The sequence below is a fragment of the Petromyzon marinus genome, chromosome 12 (assembly GCF_048934315.1).
Source record: "Petromyzon marinus isolate PM22_M1 ecotype Great Lakes invasive population chromosome 12, UKy_Petmar_22M1.pri1.0, whole genome shotgun sequence".
Classification (NCBI taxonomy): domain Eukaryota; kingdom Metazoa; phylum Chordata; class Hyperoartia; order Petromyzontiformes; family Petromyzontidae; genus Petromyzon; species Petromyzon marinus.
In genome coordinates this window covers 15,988,464-16,010,824 of record NC_133678.1, presented here as the reverse complement: position 1 = coordinate 16,010,824, position 22,361 = coordinate 15,988,464, and the positions used below count along the sequence as shown (strand labels likewise).

The 22,361-nt window shown below is 44.5% G+C and overlaps 1 protein-coding gene across 6 annotated transcripts in view; it reads right to left on the bottom strand.

Annotated features, from left to right (window-relative positions):
* Nucleotides 1-22,361, bottom strand: part of MEP1B (meprin A subunit beta) — a 52,635-nt gene that overhangs the window by 21,020 nt on the left and 9,254 nt on the right. The window contains exon 1 of one of the 6 annotated variants that reach the window (XM_032952586.2): nt 4,243-4,640. The exons of 4 other annotated variants lie outside the window; for them this stretch is intronic. In XM_032952586.2, the coding sequence (XP_032808477.1) occupies nt 4,243-4,305 (63 nt within the window). In that variant the 5' untranslated portion in view covers nt 4,306-4,640. Of the gene's footprint in view, nt 1-4,242; nt 4,641-22,361 lie in introns of those variants that run through there. One more of the 6 variants, XM_076066691.1, reaches the window with a different exon arrangement.

Genomic DNA, 22,361 nt, shown 5'->3' with positions numbered 1-22,361 from the left:
TTACAGATCGTCCCAATGTTATCGTTTTTACTTTTTTTTATTGCACGGAATGAAACACATGTTTATGCTGCAAGAATAACCATGCCTAAAGACACGTCACAGTCGAGTGAGATGAGAAGGGAGACGTAGGAGAGTGCGTGGAGGGGAGGAGAGTGAGATGAGAGGGGAGAGGTCGGAGATTGCGTGGAGGGGGGGGGATGAGAAAGAAGAGGTAGGTGGGGGTGAGTCCGTGGAGGATGTTGAAGATGCTGAGTGTGATTTTGTCGCTGTTCTGGAACTGGACCGCGAGCCGGTGCTGCGATATGAAATTGAGGGTCGTTTGCAGTTGCGAGTCGGTAACCTGGCTGCCGCAGTCCGGGTGCATTATGTATTGATTTTTGTATTCCCCTTGTCTGCTCATAAAATCCGCGCAGAATCTCAACTCCCCTGAAGACAACTACGTGCAGAAGCAGGGACATGCAGAGTGTTCGCTTCGGTGGAGGGGGGGGGGGATGCTGCTACGTACATCACTAAAGACAACAACTTCATATCCACATGAACAGAGCAGTCACCTCGTTTCTGTGCAGTGCCGGATTCTCCCAGTAGCAAAAGTGATCTGAGTAAAAAAATATAACTCCTATATTATGTATTAAAATATGTTATTACCTCGAATGTGCCACGCTTCATTGCTACCTTACACTCTCAGTTGGCATCAAGCCCCCAAATTCGGCAGCCCCAAAGATTCTTCCTCACCGCCTACCGATTTGTTTTTTGGCCCCAGCCCTAAATGGGTCAATGAGATCGCACGGCAAAATCACGGTAACACCACGCTAGCACCACGCTAACACCACGGTAACAACGCTAACACCACAGTAACACCACGGTAACACCACGGTAACACCACAGTGACACCACGGTGACACCACGCTAGCACCACGGTAACACCACGCTAGCACCACGGTAACACCACAGTAACACCACGGTAACACCACGCTAGCACCACGGTAACACCACGGTAACACCACGCTAGCACCACGTTAACACCACGGTAACACCACGCTAACACCACGCTAACACCACGGTGACACCACGCTAAGACCACAGTAACACCACGCTAGCACCACAGTAACACCACGCTAGCACCACGCTAACACCACGGTAACACCACGCTAACACCACGGTGACACCACGCTAACACCACGCTAACACCACGGTAATACCACGCTAGCACCACGGTAACACCACGCTAACAGACGCTAACACCACGGTAACACGACGCTAGCAACACGGTAACACCACGCTAGCACCACGGTAACACCACGGTAACACCACGCTAACACCACGCTAGCACCACGCTAACACCACGCTAACACCACGCTAGCACCACGGTAACACCACGCTAACACCACGGTAACACCACGGTAACACCACGCTAACACCACGGTAACACCACGCTAGCACCACGCTAACACCACGCTAACACCACGGTAACACCACGCTAACACCACGGTAACACCACGCTAACACCACGGTAACACCACGCTAACACCACGGTAACACCACAGTAACACCACGCTAGCACCACGGTAACACCACGGTAACAACGCTAACACCACGGTAACACCACACTAGCACCACGGTAACACCACGCTGACACCACGCTGACACCACGGTAACACCACGGTAACACCACGCTAGCACCACGGTAACACCACGCTAACACCACGGTAACACCACGCTAACACCACGGTAACACCACGGTGACACCACGGTAACACCACGCTAACCCCACGCTGACACCACGGTAACACCACGGTAACACCACGCTAACACCACGGTAACACCACGCTGACACCACGCTGACACCACGCTAGTACCACGGTAACACCACGGTAACACCACGCTAACACCACGGTGACACCACGGTAACACCACGCTAACACCACACTGACACCACGCTGACACCACGGTGACACCACGGTAACCCCACGGTAACACCACGCTAACACCACGCTAGCACCACGCTAACACCACGCTGACACCACGCTAGCACCACGGTAACACCACGGTAACACCACGCTAGCACCACGGTGACACCACGGTAACACCACGGTGACACCACGGTAACACCACGCTAACACCACGGTAACACCACGGTGACACCACGCTAACACCACGGTGACACCACGCTAACACCACGGTAACACCACGCTGACACCACGGTAACACCACGGTAACACCACCCTGACACCACGGTGACACCACGCTAACACCACGGTAACACCACGCTAGCACCACGCAAACACCACGCTAGCACCACGCTAACACCACGCTGACACCACGCTAGCACCACGGTAACACCACGGTAACACCACGCTAGCACCACGGTGACACCACGGTAACACCACGGTGACACCACGGTGACACCACGCTAATACCACGCTAACACCACGGTAACACCACGCTAACACCACGGTAACACCACGCTGACACCACGGTAACACCACGGTGACACCACGCTAACACCACGCTAACACCACGGTAACACCACGCTGACACCACGGTAACACCACGGTAACACCACGCTGACACCACGGTGACACCACGCTAACACCACGCTAACACCACGGTGACACCACCGTAACACCACGCTAACACCACGCTAGCACCACGGTAACACCACGGTACGTCACATCGCAACGTCTTGCCCCGATTTGGGCCCGGTGTGTTTACAAATTCCTGGGCCGATTTTTTTGTCCCAGTTCGCTTCTGCCTGCAAGTGCTGGCTCGCCCACTGCTGGCGGAAAGGACCTCCTGCACTCAAGGGAGATCCAGAGGGCTATGGTAGATGGGCCACTCTTCCATGCTGATCAGGTGTGTTGGAAGAGGAGGGAGCACGCACACTGCTGAGTCACTGTGGTTAAGCCCATTCACACGGCTGCTGCTGCTCAGTGGACAGAGTTGGGGGGGGGGGTTGAGAAAGTTTCCTCCAACGGTTCAACTGTCGCGCAGGACATGGAATCGATCCAGGGACCTCTGGATTGCAAGTCCAGTGCACTCGCCCTGACCCCACGATCGCAGCTCCCTTCCTTTCACGATTTGTTGAACTTCTTTCCCGCTGTACGTAGCCAACCGTGCTAACTGGAGATAATTCCTGCCAAACCGAATACCGCTTTCTTTCAATGCGTTGATTTGAACCATATGTCCAACCAGGCGGATTAGACGTGCAATGATCGCCCGAGGCAAGTCACATGGGGAACTATTGAGTCCCAACGGACATCCATAGCTGTCAACCCGTACGCTTCACCCGTATTCTTGAACAGGCAAATTTGGTTTTCAGGTCCGTACGGCGTACAGACGTTTCAATGCGGGTAAATAAAATATTTCTGTCTATTTGTTTGTCCCTTGTGATGGGACTTATTAGGATGAACGTTGACATTTATAAAGGCACAGAGTGACCAATATAAGATAGGTACTGAATGGTGGTTGTCAAGTATGCACATCTCAACTGGATAACACTTCCGTAAGCTTCATTGAGTCACATTACAGAACAATTGTTAAACTCGTCGCAGCTCACAGACTTGCAAGGCTAAGATTCCAATGCACAACTACGATGGCGTTTGTTGGTTATCGAGTCAAACATATCACCTTATCAAATAGCCCTGAGCCAGTGGTGAATATTCCACGTTCCTAATGCGGGTGCAAGACCTCTCCAGAGGACAACCTCTGTTGACCTCCCTACAAAGTGGTACTCATTTAATCAATCACGCAGGGATGATGGTGTGAGGCAAACCCCCAACGTGTATTTAAACTCCCAACCTTCAAATCATTGCGAACCGCTTGCTCTCCCACTGAGCCTCTCGGTTGGATGAACGAGAGGAAAAGTGCCTTCGTGGCCCTTGTAGATAGCGCCGCGGTGCCGAAATGTTAACTACTTCGCTTGACACACAGAAGTTCATGAGTTCGATCCCGACCCCTGGCATCTGTGTATGTTGAGTTTGCATGTTCTCTCCGTGGTCGCATGGATTTTTTTTCTCCGGTTCCTCCGGTTTTTCCCTCCACATTTAAAATCAACGTGCGTTTCGAGTACTTGGCCGCTATAAATGTCCACGTGATAAGCCACTTTGTTGAGCTATCATTTGTGGCCAGGTCGCTTCTGAAAAAGAGATACACAGCTCAGTGGGCTTTACCTGGTAAAATAAAAAAAAAGTTTAGTTTTAGGTGCAGCGTGCATCGACACGGACACTGAAGAGGGAGACATACCTGGCTTCCGGTCAGATGAGTGATGAACACCGTGAGAAGAAGCGTGCGGTGAAGAGACGCCATCGCTGAGACGGGGATCACGACTACACCACCCGCTCAGTCCTACGGGGTGCCAATGGCAACCACTTCCCTCCTATCTACTGAGGCGCGCTGCGCAGGAGTCATCTCGTGCGTGTACTCGAAGGCGTGCCCAGGGGCACGCCTTCGAGTACACGAGTGCAAAGTTCTCACGTTATCTCGTGAAACGTAGAGGCTCCCAGGGCCATCGTGCACGGTGTGAGAGGCACGATTATCGCGACTGCCATGGCTCGATGGTAACCATCGCGTCCAAGGAACTCAATCTCACGCTGGTTGCTTTAGGTGAACGTCTGAGTGAGGGTAAATTTGTGAATTGGAAACGTGGGAGAGATTAAAAGCAGAAGGATTTTAATCAGACGTGACAAAGTAAACCACACGAATGCAATTAGACACGTATTGTTGATACACTTGTAAAGGGTGACGAATATGATCCTTTAATGATTGTTTGATTGTAACTGCCGCCAATAAAACGTAGCCAGATATATAAATTCCAATTGACCGCTGCAATGCGCTAAGCATAGTTTTCACTGGTGGCCACCGCCAGATTCCACTGTTATGAAGAGATGAACATTCCATGTCCGTCCACGCCAGTTCCCATAAATCTATAATGAAGAAGATCAAGGTTGGCAGCAGTGCTCCCCAAGCGGTTCACTTGTGGATCCAATGGGTCACAGTTTTCTCCATGCGGTCCCCTGGTGAACTCCATGAAGCTCTCCAAATAATTTGCAGGAATTTTTTCAGGGGGATTCAGCGTCGTCCGTGATGCCCGTCACGATCTTTTACAAGATGGAATGGCCTCCTTTCGTTTCTTTCGACAGAAGACTCTTCTGTCTGCTAAAGCGGCTTATGGCTCGCCATCGAACAAAGACGGTCGCTAGATCGCGCGCTTTCGGATGCGCTTCTGCGGTCGCGTGGAATGCTGTTCTTTCCAATATTAGGAAGCCAAAGGAGCGATGCACTTTTAAATAATCCAGTTTGAAAACGAATTTCTTTAAAACTGCTTTGTGTGTTTAGTTTCTTGTCCTTCCCCCGCACCTTCGATTAGCATGGTTGGCTACGTTAGGTGTGAACGAAGTTCAACATACATCCAAAGTGGTCTGTTCTCAGGTTACTAAATCTACGCATGTTCACCTTCTCAGGTGCCTCTTGAAAGAGCATTCTCGAAAGTAATCTCTTTTTTTATCTCTGCAATTCTACCAGAAGTATCTACGGCCTATGAAAGTTTAATCCAGATAATAGAGTAGCATTAGTAAAACTATAATTTAGAGTATTGTCACTTAATTTGTGTAAATTTATTAAGATCATAATTAAAAACACATGCACAAATCGATAGGATGTGCTTGTTCCAATATTGCGATTTATGACAGAGTTGTCTTTTTCTGCTTTGGTTCTTTCGGTAAAGTCACGTAGAATGAGAATAAAATAATAAATTGATAAAATAAAATAACAATAAAATTCTCACGACGTTTCGGCCACAACACAAGCGGCCTTCATCAGGTGAAGGGACGAGACTGTCTGGAGGACAGCGCTGGAGCGAACACAGCCAAGCTCAGCCAAGCTTTCTTTGGATTTGGGTCTTGGACATATTCCTTAAAATAATACATTATACAATTCCGACTCCACGCTTCGTTCGAAAGGACAAGAACAGATGCCACTAACCACTTCAAGAACTATCGGCAATTTTACAAACAGCCAACATGGACCGGCAGTGATGCACAGTGGATTACGGATACTGGGCATCACCTCAACACCATGACCACGTTGGAACTCTCTGAAGACCGACTGAAGCACGACGCCCAATTGAAGAACCCGGAGCCACAGCCTGAAACCTTCAATACATTCATTAAAATTATAACATCTGCCACAAAAAAAAACATCCCGAGGGAGTATCCTATATGAATGTTGTGAACCAGAAACATGACTGTTGAAAGAGGTCATTAAAGCTGGTGACTAAAATAAGGGCACGGCACGGCATTGCTGCAGTGATTGCCAACTTGGACTTCACTCAGTCCAGTCGTAAAGCCTGGAAGTGTATCTAGAACCGATGGGCAGATAAAAGCTTCCCACGCGCTGTGGCTTTGTGAGAGATGCTGACCCCAGTCTTCTCACTCGTGTGAGAGCCGCTGCTCCCTTCTTCCTCATCCGGGCAAGGGCTGCTGCTCCCAGATTTCTCTACTCGTGCGACGGCTCCTCGATTCCGCGACCCCACCCCCTCCATATCCTCCGTGTGAGGCATAGCTCGGGGCTTGCGCTTGGCCACCTGGAATTAATCCCTCGCCTCCCCACGTCCACTCCTACAAACGTTAGTAGGAGACTCTCCGCATGTTGTTGCTCACACCCGCGCACACGCACTCAAATCCGGCATCGCCGCTTTCACGGCGCCACGCACCAATCGTACGCGCGGAACGGGGGGTCAGGTGTCAAAGGACAGTGACATCACTCGCACACGCGCTGCCACCGCAAGTATATAATGGAGGTGATTTAAAGGGCGGTGGGGTGGGTATTCAGGATTGGTTTTAGAACGAGTATTGCTGTACACTGGGGAATTAAAGAAATGCTTTAATCGTCCTCTGCCTCCTCTGCATAATGAATACTGGTGACAGGTATTCGCGCGCAAACTCTGGCACAACGGCGGATGAACGTCGGCCGGATTCGCACGCGAAACCCGGGTACAATGACGGAGGAATGTCGGCGAGAATCGGGCGTAGTGGGAAGAATTTGCGCGCAATAACTGGCGACAGGATTCGCGCGCAAACTCGGCACAACGGCGGATGAACGTCGGCCGGATTCGCACGCGAAACCCGGGTACGACAGAGGAGCGTCGGCCGGATTCGCACACAATGGTCGCCCCGATATAGTTATTCGCACGCCAATATCCGTGTTACGACGATCGGACTCACGCCACCATGTGCTCTCCCCACACTCACAGAAACCACACGAGACTGTTATTGATCACTAACGGTTTATTCTCGGCGAGTCCGAGGCTAAATATTACGTAGCCCAAAGCCAATATTAGTAGGATAACTAGCCTATTCCCGGCGGTCTAAAACCCAATCCGCCCCGACTATTTCGAATTACTCTCTCGAGGAATTATCACACTGGTCTCTATCTCTCTCTCCCGTACTCACGGTTCGACTTGTATGGAGCTCCTGGGGCGAATCCTGGCTGCACTGCGACTCGTCTCATGGATGTTCGAGTGGCTGGAAAGTCGACGGCCCCTGGCTTGAGGAGAACACGAACTGATCATCGTGCCCTCCTCTCCTATTTTATCTTCTTCCACATCAAAGAACCCCTCGGCTGATCCGGCGGCCTTCACGGCCAATCAGATTGATGCACCCGCACCGGTGCTCTCAGCGACGTCCGTTTCCCCCTTTACACATCAAAGGGGCCGCCGCTGGGCTGCTGCATTGGCAGTGGCGCACAAGCACATTTGTCCTGCCAATCAGATGTTTACCCGGGTGCTCATGCAGATCTTTAGCCAATCGGGCACCTACCCGGCTGATTCTGCCTCCTGTGTGCTCTAGCCCACCGTTCGTAGCCCCGTCCCCCCCCCCCTACCTGCCATGCTGTGTATGTCTTAACCGCGATGGCTGAGTAGCCTCGTCGTGACCATGTAATTTCACATCAATTCACAGCGCCGCAGTGCCATTTAACCTCGGGGAAGCCTCGGCCAATTCCCTGGCCCCAGGAAACCGTGGAGAATGTTCCCACGAGGAGGGCTCCTGGGTGAAAACCTGGAGGCCAGGTGACTTCCCCCTGAGGTCCTACGTGGGGTGTGTGTGTGTGCTCATGTGGGGGGTGGTGAAGGAAACGCGTCGGCCAGGCTGCTTTGTTGTGGTGGCATTGCAGGCGCGGCGCCGACAGAGCGGCTTTGCCGCTGTGGCATCACAGCTTCCCACGCGCTGTGGCTTCCCACGCGCTGTGGACTTCCCACGCGCTGTGGACTTCCCACGCGCTGTGGACTTCCCACGCGCTGTGGACTTCCCACGCGCTGTGGACTTCCCACGCGCTGTGGACTTCCCACGCGCTGTGGACTTCCCACGCGCTGTGGACTTCCCACGCGCTGTGGACTTCCCACGCGCTGTGGACTTCCCACGCGATGTGGACTTCCCACGCGATTTGGACTTCCCACGCGCTGCTGCCCTGCTCAAAGGCACCAATGGACAAACTCACTAAACACACCATCCGGAAACAACTCACCATCAACTTGAGCTAAGGAAACCATACATGGTCACTGAAGTCGAAGCGGCCGTCATGGCCACAAAGTCCAACAAGGCACTGGGGGTTTGATGGCCTGTGTCCTGACTTCCTACAAAACTTGGGATTATATGAACGACAATGGCATGCAAGCCTCTAAAGTCTAAACCGTCACGCACAGGTCAGGCAAAATCCTAAACGAATGGAACCAGTGCTGGATTAAGCTAGTCCGGGACATGTAGCATATGTTATAAAGGGGCCCTAAATAAAATAAAATAAACAAATATTAAAACACAAATGTATAACTTGCACAGTAAAGTAATTGTATTTTTCATTTTCTATACAGCCAGATAATGCAACAAACTTTAAACACCCAGTCGTTCATAATTGTTTAAGGCAGTATAGTACTATAGTAATAGAGCAAGTGCATAATCACTGAACCGGAATTGATGGCTTGAAATAATTTAGCGCGGGGCACTTGAAGGTGCGGGTCACGTAGCATATGCTACTTTTGCGACGAGGATAATCCGGCACTGAATGGAACCCAAATTCATCACCTTTCTGAAACCCCAAAATCTGCAAGAATCACCCTCCAGCTGCAGGCCAATAGCCCTCTTGTTCTTAACCTCCAAGTTCATGGAACTTTCATCCATTATCGACCCCCAACTGCCTCTTGAGCGGACCAGCCGGAGTAGATCTCCTGCTCCTGTGTGTTGTATAGATTGCGTCTTGAAAAATTATAAAAATTCAATGAAAATAAAAGTGTCGTTTTACGTAATCATGAAATATGTAATTATGCAAATGTGTGCATTTATGCTAATTGAACTCTGCTTTATTGTCTAAGGGTATTACCAATCGTGATATTAAAATGAAGGTGTAATTGTATGAAGTTATGCAAGTGTATGTAATTGTAGTGACATTGAATGTCACTGTAGCACGTGCCGCTGGGAGATTGGTAGACAATGGAATTAGGGGTAGCAGCCCGTTCGACCAGTTGGACCTGTGGGCAATGCACGGAGCCCTCTGGCGGATCCAGAGGGGTGCAGGGCCGAGGGCGGAGCCTGGCATCGCTGGGCAGAATACAAACCGAGCTCCGACGCAGAGTTGAGGCTGCTGTGATCTGGAATGGAACTTGTCGTGTCGACGTCATCGGGATCTTCGCCCTCTTCAAGCTGTGGGTCTGGCAGCATGTTGGCTGTCCCGACCCGGTATATAGTTATCTCCTAAGGCTGTGAAGGCCGGAATAAAAGAGAGTACCTCCTACTAGTGTCTGTTAATTAGTACGCAACATAATTATAATTAGGCTCTGCTTCGTTGTCTAGGAGTATTACCAATCGTGATACTAAAATTAAGATGTACAGTGAAACCTTGGATTGCGAGCATAATTCGTTCTGGAAACGTGCTCGTAATCCAAAGCACTCGTATATCAAAGCGAATTTCCCCATAAGAAATAATAAAAACTCAGATTATTCGTTCCACAACCCAAAAATACTGTATTCATATAAAAATGATTAATACAAAATACCTTTTTATATTTTAGTTATTAAAATTTAATATAATGTAATCAAATTTATTAATTACATTTAATCGTGGCTGGTGTGAGGGAAACGAGAGAGAGGAGAGGAGGAGGGTTATTGTGTAGGACTTCACGTGCAGTAGTTACTAAAGAAGTCACTACACTTGGACACAAAATAAAAAATGCTTTACGCACACACACGTGGTCACAACACTATACAGTACTATAGTAAACAGTATACACGTGGTCACAACACTATAGTACTGTAGTAAACAGTATACACGTGGTCACAACACTATAGTACTGTAGTAAACAGTATACACGTGGTCACAACACTATAGTACTGTAGTAAACAGTATACACGTGGTCACAACACTATACAGTACTATAGTAAACAGTATACACGTGGTCACAACACTATAGTACTGTAGTAAACAGTATACACGTGGTCACAACACTATAGTACTGTAGCAAACAGTATACACGTGGTCACAACACTATAGTACTGTAGTAAACAGTATACACGTGGTCACAACACTATAGTACTGTAGTAAACAGTATACACGTGGTCACACCACTATAGTACTGTAGTAAACAGTATACACGTGGTCACAACACTAAAGTACTGTAGTAAACAGTATACACGTGGTCACAACACTATAGTACTGTAGTAAACAGTATACACGTGGTCACAACACTATACTGTAGTAAACAGTATACACACGTGGTCACAACACTATAGTACTATAGTAAACAGTATACACGTGGTCACAACACTATAGTACTATAGTAAACAGTATACACGTGGTCACAACACTATACTATGGTAAACAGTATACACGTGGTCACAACACAATAGTACTGTAGTAAACAGTATACACGTGGTCACACCACTATAGTACTGTAGTAAACAGTATACACGTGGTCACACCACTATAGTATTATATTAAACAGTATACACGTGGTCACAACACTATAGTACTGTAGTAAACAGTATACACGTGGTGACATCACTATAGTACTGTAGTAAACAGTATACACGTGGTCACAACACTATAGTACTGTAGTAAACAGTATACACGTGGTCACAACACTATAGTACTGTAGTAAACAGTATACACGTGGTCACAACACTATAGTACTGTAGTAAACAGTATACACGTGGTCACAACACTATAGTACTATAGTAAACAGTATACACGTGGTCACAACACTATAGTACTGTAGTAAACAGTATACACGTGGTCACAACACTATAGTACTATAGTAAACAGTATACACGTAGTCACAACACTATAGTACTGTAGTAAACAGTATACACGTGGCCACAACACTATAGTACTGTAGTAAACAGTATACACGTGGTCACAACACTATACAGTACTATAGTAAACAGTATACACGTGGTCACAACACTATAGTACTGTAGTAAACAGTATATACGTGGTAACAACACTATAGTACTGTAGTAAACAGTATACACGTGGTCACAACACTATAGTACTGTAGTAAACAGTACACACGTGGTCACAACACTATAGTACTGTAGTAAACAGTATACACGTGGTCACAACACTATAGTACTATAGTAAACAGTATACACGTGGTCACAACACTATAGTACTGTAGCAAACAGTATACACGTGGTCACAACACTATAGTACTATAGTAAACAGTATACACGTGGTCACAACACTATAGTACTATGGTAAACAGTATACACGTGGTCACAACACTATAGTACTATAGTAAACAGTATACACACGTGGTCACAATACTATAGTACTACAGTAAACAGTATACACGTGGTCACAACACTATAGTACTATAGTAAACAGTATACACGTGGTCACAACACTATAGTACTGTAGTAAACAGTATACACGTGGTCAACACTATAGCACTATAGTAAACAGTATACACGTGGTCACAACACTATAGTACTATAGTAAACAGTATACACGTGGTCACAACACTATAGTACTGTAGTAAACAGTATACACGTGGTCACAACACTATAGTACTATAGTAAACAGTATACACGTGGTCACAACACTATAGTACTATGGTAAACAGTATACACGTGGTCACAACACTATAGTACTATAGTAAACAGTATACACGTGGTCACAACACTATAGTACTGTAGTAAACAGTATACACGTGGTCGACACTATAGTACTATAGTAAACAGTATACACGTGGTCACAACACTATAGTACTGTAGTAAACAGTATACACGTAGTCACAACACTATAGTACTATAGTAAACAGTATACACGTGGTCACAACACTATAGTACTGTAGTAAACAGTATACACGTGGTCAACACTATAGTACTATAGTAAACAGTATACACGTGGTCACAACACTATAGTACTATAGTAAACAGTATACACGTGGTCACAACACTATAGTACTGTAGCAAACAGTATACACGTGGTCACAACACTATAGTACTATAGTAAACAGTATACACGTGGTCACAACACTATAGTACTATGGTAAACAGTATACACGTGGTCACAACACTATAGTACTATAGTAAACAGTATACACACGTGGTCACAACACTATAGTACTACAGTAAACAGTATACACGTGGTCACAACACTATAGTACTATAGTAAACAGTATACACGTGGTCACAACACTATAGTACTGTAGTAAACAGTATACACGTGGTCAACACTATAGCACTATAGTAAACAGTATACACGTGGTCACAACACTATAGTACTATAGTAAACAGTATACACGTGGTCACAACACTATAGTACTGTAGTAAACAGTATACACGTGGTCACAACACTATAGTACTATAGTAAAGAGTATACACGTGGTCACAACACTATAGTACTATGGTAAACAGTATACACGTGGTCACAACACTATAGTACTATAGTAAACAGTATACACGTGGTCACAACACTATAGTACTGTAGTAAACAGTATACACGTGGTCAACACTATAGTACTATAGTAAACAGTATACACGTGGTCACAACACTATAGTACTGTAGTAAACAGTATACACGTGGTCACAACACTAAAGTACTGTAGTAAACAGTACACACGTGGTCAACACTATAGTACTATAGTAAACAGTATACACGTGGTCACAACACTATAGTACTGTAGTAAAACAGTATACACGTGGTCACAACACTATAGTACTGTAGTAAACAGTATACACGAGGTCACAACACTATTGTACTGTAGTAAACAGTACACACGTGGTCACAACACTATAGTACTATAATAAACAGTATACACGTGGTCACAACACTATAGTACTATAGTAAACAGTATACACACGTGGTCACAACACTATAGTACTATAGTAAACAGTATACACGTGGTCACAACACTATAGTACTATAGTAAACAGTATACACGTGGTCACAACACTATAGTACTGTAGCAAACAGTATACACGTGGTCACAACACTATAGTACTATAGTAAACAGTATACACGTGGTCACAACACTATAGTACTATGGTAAACAGTATACACGTGGTCACAACACTATAGTACTATAGTAAACAGTATACACACGTGGTCACAACACTATAGTACTACAGTAAACAGTATACACGTGGTCACAACACTATAGTACTATAGTAAACAGTATACACGTGGTCACAACACTATAGTACTGTAGTAAACAGTATACACGTGGTCAACACTATAGCACTATAGTAAACAGTATACACGTGGTCACAACACTATAGTACTATAGTAAACAGTATACACGTGGTCACAACACTATAGTACTGTAGTAAACAGTATACACGTGGTCACAACACTATAGTACTATAGTAAACAGTATACACGTGGTCACAACACTATAGTACTATGGTAAACAGTATACACGTGGTCACAACACTATAGTACTATAGTAAACAGTATACACGTGGTCACAACACTATAGTACTGTAGTAAACAGTATACACGTGGTCAACACTATAGTACTATAGTAAACAGTATACACGTGGTCACAACACTATAGTACTGTAGTAAACAGTATACACGTGGTCACAACACTATAGCACTGTAGTAAACAGTACACACGTGGTCACAACACTATAGTACTATAGTAAACAGTATACACGTGGTCACAACACTATAGTACTGTAGTAAACAGTATACACGTGGTCAACACTATAGTACTATAGTAAACAGTATACACGTGGTCACAACACTATAGTACTGTAGTAAAACAGTATACACGTGGTCACAACACTATAGTACTGTAGTAAACAGTATACACGTGGTCACAACACTATTGTACTGTAGTAAACAGTACACACGTGGTCACAACACTATAGTACTATAATAAACAGTATACACGTGGTCACAACACTATAGTACTATAGTAAACAGTATACACACGTGGTCACAACACTATAGTACTATAGTAAACAGTATACACGTGGTCACAACACTATAGTACTATAGTAAACAGTATACACACGTGGTCACAACACTATAGTACTACAGTAAACAGTATACACGTGGTCACAACACTATAGTACTATAGTAAACAGTATACACGTGGTCACAACACTATAGTACTGTAGTAAACAGTATACACGTGGTCAACACTATAGCACTATAGTAAACAGTATACACGTGGTCACAACACTATAGTACTATAGTAAACAGTATACACGTGGTCACAACACTATAGTACTGTAGTAAACAGTATACACGTGGTCACAACACTATAGTACTATAGTAAACAGTATATACGTGGTCACAACACTATAGTACTATGGTAAACAGTATACACGTGGTCACAACACTATAGTACTATAGTAAACAGTATACACGTGGTCACAACACTATAGTACTGTAGTAAACAGTATACACGTGGTCAACACTATAGTACTATAGTAAACAGTATACGCGTGGTCACAACACTATAGTACTGTAGTAAACAGTACACACGTGGTCACAACACTATAGTACTATAGTAAACAGTATACACGTGGTCACAACACTATAGTACTGTAGTAAACAGTATACACGTGGTCAACACTATAGTACTATAGTAAACAGTATACACGTGGTCACTACACTATAGTACTGTAGTAAACAGTATACACGTGGCCACAACACTATAGTACTGTAGTAAACAGTATACACGTGGTCACAACACTATACAGTACTATAGTAAACAGTATACACACGTGGTCACAACACTATAGTACTATAGTAAACAGTATACACGTGGTCACAACACTATAGTACTATAGTAAACAGTATACACGTGGTCACAACACTATAGTACTGTAGCAAACAGTATACACGTGGTCACAACACTATAGTACTATAGTAAACAGTATACACGTGGTCACAACACTATAGTACTATGGTAAACAGTATACACGTGGTCACAACACTATAGTACTGTAGTAAAACAGTATACACGTGGTCAACACTATAGCACTATAGTAAACAGTATACACGTGGTCACAACACTATAGTACTGTAGTAAACAGTACACACGTGGTCACAACACTATAGTACTATAGTAAACAGTATACACGTGGTCACAACACTATAGTACTGTAGTAAACAGTATACACGTGGTCAACACTATAGTACTATAGTAAACAGTATACACGTGGTCACAACACTATAGTACTGTAGTAAACAGTATACACGTGGTCAACACTATAGCACTATAGTAAACAGTATACACGTGGTCACAACACTATAGTACTATAGTAAACAGTATACACGTGGTCACAACACTATAGTACTGTAGTAAACAGTATACACGTGGTCACAACACTATAGTACTATAGTAAACAGTATACACGTGGTCACAACACTATAGTACTATGGTAAACAGTATACACGTGGTCACAACACTATAGTACTATAGTAAACAGTATACACGTGGTCACAACACTATAGTACTGTAGTAAACAGTATACACGTGGTCAACACTATAGTACTATAGTAAACAGTATACACGTGGTCACAACACTATAGTACTGTAGTAAACAGTACACACGTGGTCACAACACTATAGTACTATAGTAAACAGTATACACGTGGTCACAACACTATAGTACTGTAGTAAACAGTATACACGTGGTCAACACTATAGTACTATAGTAAACAGTATACACGTGGTCACTACACTATAGTACTGTAGTAAAACAGTATACACGTGGTCACAACACTATAGTACTGTAGTAAACAGTATACACGTGGTCACAACACTATTGTACTGTAGTAAACAGTACACACGTGGTCACAACACTATAGTACTATAATAAACAGTATACGCTCTCACGGATGTTGACTATACGAGTGAGGCACGTCGACTGAGACCGAGCATGGGAGACGATTACGCACAATGCCGCAGCGAGAGAGAGAGAAACCATTGGCTCAGTTGTGATCACGTGACGCTCGGCAGTCAAGGCGTGTACTGTACGTACTGCTCGTATTGCAAGACATTGCTCGTTTATCAAATTAAAAAAAAATCCTCGTCTTGCAAAACACTCGCAGACCAAGTTACTCGCAATCGAAGGTTTCACTGTAATTGTATGACGTTATGCAATTGTATGTAATTATGCTCATTAGGCTTGGCTTTGTTGTCTAGAATTGTTTATCAATCGTGATAATACAATGATTCTCGCTTTAACTTTTACTGATCATATTTGAGTGTGTTTATGTCAGGTCTCACAATTCAGATCTCACCGCAGGATATAGTTCTTATAATAAAGATCATGCATGAACTTAGGAAAGGACCACTCAGACTCTTCTGCTTTAAGCAACTTTAATATCTAAAACACTCTAATATGCGAACACTTATGCTCGGAATTGTCAACACAGTACTCCTGGAAATGTCCTACTCATTCATCCGTACAATTAACCCTCAATGGTTACGTTTGTTAAACTGAGCAACAGAACAATCTCAGAGTTGAGCGACTATACACGGCGATAAGAAAAAGTCCTTGAAAAAATGTGACAATATTCATACAAACAGTGATAAAGAAGCATGTGCCTAAGTCAAAGTAGACATTAATGAATTCATTGATGAGATTATGCAATTAACGAAATGTCCTGGAACAATATTGTGCGGCAGTGTGCCGATTTGCCTAACAGATGCTTATTAATTGGCTAATGGGCGTCAATGAATTCGAGGGCAAGATTCTGTGATCAAAAGAAAAATCTCAACACAATAGTATTCCTGTGTGTAGATTCGTAACCTAGATGCTTATAAATGTTTATCCATCAATGGTCATTGGTAAAGTTATGCAATTAGCGAAAACGAATGACTAAAATACTTCTAAACGACGGTATTCATGCAACTCAATGGACCGAACAATGTTTTTCACGATCAGCTAATAGTTAGCGCACCACCTTAGGATGGCCACCCTTTTCGAAACACAAAAATAACTTTTGCAGCAATCTTATTAGTCCCGATATGCGCGTTATGTGTGTGTGTCTTCTTCTACTTGAAACTTGAATTCTTGCCACTTGAAACTTGATTTAGTGTGCTCCCCCGTCTCTCTCTCTGTATCCCCTGTTGTATCTGTATATATATCTGCGGTTATGTGTCTCCTCTCGTAAATTTTGCTCTTCTGTACCTGATGATTGCTTTTGTTGCAATCGAAACGTCGTACGCTATTATGTAATTTTATTATTTCTTATTTCTACGTGACTTTACCGAAACAAAGAATAATTCCTGCAGTCACGAAAGCTCCAAATTCAAGTTTCAACCACCTCTTCGGGGAGGTATGAAGTCTGTGTCTTTGTGTTCTCTGCTGGTGTGTCTACCTGTGTCTTGACTTAGGTTTGTGTCTCTGTGTTGTCTCTGCCTGTGTTTGTGCCTTGGTGTTTCCGAGTGTGTGCCGTTTCCGAGTGTGTGCCGTTTCCTCCGCGCTGCCCCTTGCTGCATGCTTCATGCTAATTTGTGTCCCATTGCATCTCAGCCCCGCCTTCTCTGTCTATTTAAGACCTTGACACAGAGATGATGCTTCACTGTGTGCTTTTCTCTATCCATGTGTCTCTGTGCTAACTCGTTCTGCTTGGATGTCTATATATGTGTATGCGGTCTGTATATTTTTTACATTTTTAAATTTCACACAACTTGCAATTTAGCAATCGTTGAAATAGCATAATCAACCAGACCATGCATTGTGTTTTGACCGACCGTCTGTGTTGCGTTAAATGGTTTCCAAATTTTGCTAAACCCTGTTTGATTTAGTGTGCTCCCCCGTCTCTCTCTCTGTATCCCCTGTTGTATCTGTGTCTGTATATATATCTGGGGTTATGTGTCGCCTCTCTCTCGTAAATTTAGCTCTTCTGTACCTTATGATGATTGCTTGTGTTGCAATCGAAACGTCGTACGCTATTATGTAATTTTATTATTTCTTATTTCTACGTGACTTTACCGAAAAAAAACAAATACTAATTGTTGCCACTTGTTGAATTATCGGCTTACGCAGTACAGCATTACTTGTACCGAAAATACCTCTGGTTCCCAGCAGGGCCGCTGGGACGGCGTGTGTGCGTGTGTGTTGAACACACGGCACTCTCTCTCTGTTACATGCTAATTTCTGACTTTAACATCCTGCTAATCTATCACATTAACTTAGCCACTTCAATGCTAAATTATTCTGTTGATATGTAAACTCCTTTGTCAAGGCGCTCTGCTCCTCCCACCCAGCTTGCAGTGTTCATTGGAACGCTGTCTTCCCGACAGTTCTGTTTCTTCACCTGAAGACGGCTACTTGTGTTGTGGCCGAAACATCGTGATAATTTTATTTGATTATGTTTTATTTGTATGATTTTATTATTTTCCCTTCTACGTGACTTTACCAAAAAGAACCAAGAAGATGAATCCATGCAGTCACGAAAGCTTTAAATCAAAATTTAACTGCCTTTACAGGGAGGGATTCCACATTACCTTGAGATCCTTCAACAAACTCCGGGAAAAGAAGGCTCAACTAATCGAGTCTCTCACCTTTCTGAAGAGATGCCGTGACTCTAAGGTAATACCAACCGCATTTACACTAACTTCTGCTGCTGTAACTTCTAATGCAAAACGAATTCATGCTAATCTCCCAGTTACATGCTAATTTCTCACTTTAACATCCTGCTAATCTCTTAGTACCTTTCAGTGTAATGTTTAATATAATTTCCCAGTTACATGCTAATTTCTGACTTTAACATGCTGCTGATCTATCACATTAACTTAACTACTTCAATGCTAAAATCTTCTGTTGATATGTAAACTCCTTTATCAAGGCGCTCTGCTCCTCCCACCCAGCTTAAAAGACGCTGCCAAGCTTAGCAGTGTTCATTGGAACGCTGTCTTCCCGACAGTTCTGTTTCTTCACCTGAAGATGGTTGCTTGTGTTGTGGCTGAAACGTCGTGATAATTTTATTTTATTATGTTTTATTTTTATTATTGTATTACTTCCCTTCTACGTGACTTTACCAAAAGAACCAAGAAGATGAATCCATGAAGTCACGAAAGCTTTAAATCAAAATTTAACCGCCTCTACGGGGAGAAATTCCACATTACCTTGAGATCCTTCAACAAACTCCGGGATAATAAGGCTCAACTAATCGAGTCTCTCACCTTTCTGAAGAGATGCCGCGACTCTAAGGTAATACCAACCGCATTTACACTAACTTCTGCTGCTGTAACTTCTTCTAATGCAAAACGAATTCATGCTAATCTCCCAGTTACATGCTCATTTCTCACGTTACACTTTAAGAGCACACTCTTAAAGGGAGTGCTCCTAATCTCAGCTTGTTACCTGTATAAAAGGCACCTGTCCACAGAAGCAATCAATCAATCATATTACAAACTCTCCACCATGGCCAAGACCAAAGAGCTCTTCAAGGATGTCAGGGACAAGATTGTAGACCTACACAAGGCTGGAATGGGCTACAAGACCATTGCCAAGCAGCTTGGTGAGAAGGTGACAACAGTTGGTGCGAATATTCGCAAATGGAAGAAACACAAAAGAAATGTCAATCTCCCTCGGCCTGGGGCTCCATGCAAGATCTCACCTCTTGGAGTTGCAATGATCATGAGAACGGTGAGGAATCAGCCCAGAACTACACGGGAGGATCTTGTCAATGATCTCAAGGCAGCTGGGACCATAGTCACCAAGAAAACAATTGGTAACACACTACGCCGTGAAGGACTGAAATCCTGCAGTGCCCGCAAGGTCCCCCTGCTCAAGAAAGCACATATACATGCCTGTCCGAAGTTTGCCAATGAACATCTGAATGATTCAGAGGACAACTGGGTGAAAGTGGTGTGGTCAGATGAGACCAAAATGGAGCTCTTTGGCATCAACTCAACTCGCCGTGTTTGGAGGAGGAGGAATGCTACCTATGACCCCAAAAACACCATCCCCACCGTCAAACATGGAGGTGTAAACATACTTTGGGGGTGTTTTTCTGCTAAGGGGACAGGACAACTTCACCGCATCAAAGGGACGATGGACGGGGCCATGTACCGTCAAATCTTGGGTGAGAACCTCGTTCCTTCAGCCAGGGCATTGAAAATGGGTCGTGGATGGGTATTCCAGCATGACAGTGACCCAAAACACACGGCCAAGGAAACAAAGGAGTGGCTCAAAAATAAGTACATTAAGTTCTTGGAGTGGCCTAGCCAGTCTCCAGACCTTAATCCCATCGAAAATCTGTGGAGGGAGCTGAAGGTTCGAGTTGCCAAACGTCAGCCTCGAAACCTAAATGACTTGGAGAAGATCTGCAAAGAGGAGTGGGACAAAATCCCTCCTGAGATGTGTGCAAACCTGGTGGCCAACTACAAGAAACGTCTGACCTCTGTGATTGCCAACAAGGGTTTTGCCACCAAGTACTAAGTCATGTTTTGCAGAGGGGTCAAATACTTATTTCCCTCATTAAAATGCAAATCAATTTATACAATTTTTGACATGCATTTTTCTGGATTTTTTTGTTGTTATTCTGTCTCTCACTGTTCAAATAAACCTACCATTATAATTATAGACTGATCATTTCTTTGTCAGTGGGCAAACGTACAAAATCAGCAGGGGATCAAATACTTTTTTCCCTCACTGTACAAACTTCAAGGGAGTTTAGACGTTGTCTTGGCAATGACAACCACCTACCCATCATCAATGAAGACGTCAACAATGGACATTGGCGCCGACTCAAGTCCCGATCCTCTTTTTGGGATCACGCTGCTGCTGCTGTCACCAACCTAGAATCTCACCCAGATATTGAATGACGCTGGCGAACGGAGTGGAACAATGTGGACGTCCAGAATAGACACCTCATTTGAGACCCAAACATCGCATCTTCTGGCTTTGACGTTCGTTCTCGGAGATGCTGGTGGTGGAATCATCAACCCCATCAAAACATCAGCAGGCCAGTGCGCACATCTCCATTAAAAATGGAAAATTAGAGACATACCACAGTAGTGCGATTGTGGCCATGCAACAAAAACTATGGACCCTATAGTAAGTCATCATAGTCTGTGCTCCTTGAATAGAGTAATTGTGCATGTAGAAAACAAAACCAATCTTTCTCAATGCCTCCTTCACCAAATTAGTAACACTGCACAGCCACCCTACGACAGGTCAGATTGGTAACACAGCCATCCCACAATAGGTTAAATGGGTAACACAGCCATCCCACGATAAGTCAGATGGGTAACACAGCCACCCCATGATAGCTCAGATGAGAATGTGCCAAGCACATTAATTCCGTTACTATGGATTAGAATATCATCGTTAAATAAGATGGGTGGCATGGCGCAATTGCTCGGCTCACAAAACGTTATCCTCTTGGTGTTAAGTTGAACGTGACGAGGTTTGCAGGAGCATCCACTTTTGAATTAGAAACTGGGATGCAGTATGTAGTCACCAGCACTGTGGTGGACAGGGTGGCGTATTGAGGACAAGACATCAGTGATAAACATGGATATGGGTTCAAGGCAAGAAGTACCCCCAGGCGAGGTACAGAGAACCACTATCAGTGCGATGTCGGAGTTGGAAATGCTAGATAAAAAGCTGGTTAGTAATCCGAGAGCAAAGGTCAAGTCATATTCGCGGAATGGCTTAGTTACTCACATGATAAACTGCTTGACGTATTTGGTCGAGTGATTTTAATGACATTTCACGGTATTCTAATTTCACAAGTATCTGTGAGTCTCAAGAGGTCACCACCAAGAGGTGACCACCACAGCCAAAGGCGCTAATGCCACCACTGAAACCTCCTCGTCCGACCCTCCACCCGACCCCGCAACTGCTGCTGCATGGTCGAGACACGCAGTGGCGGCCTCCACGATCGGC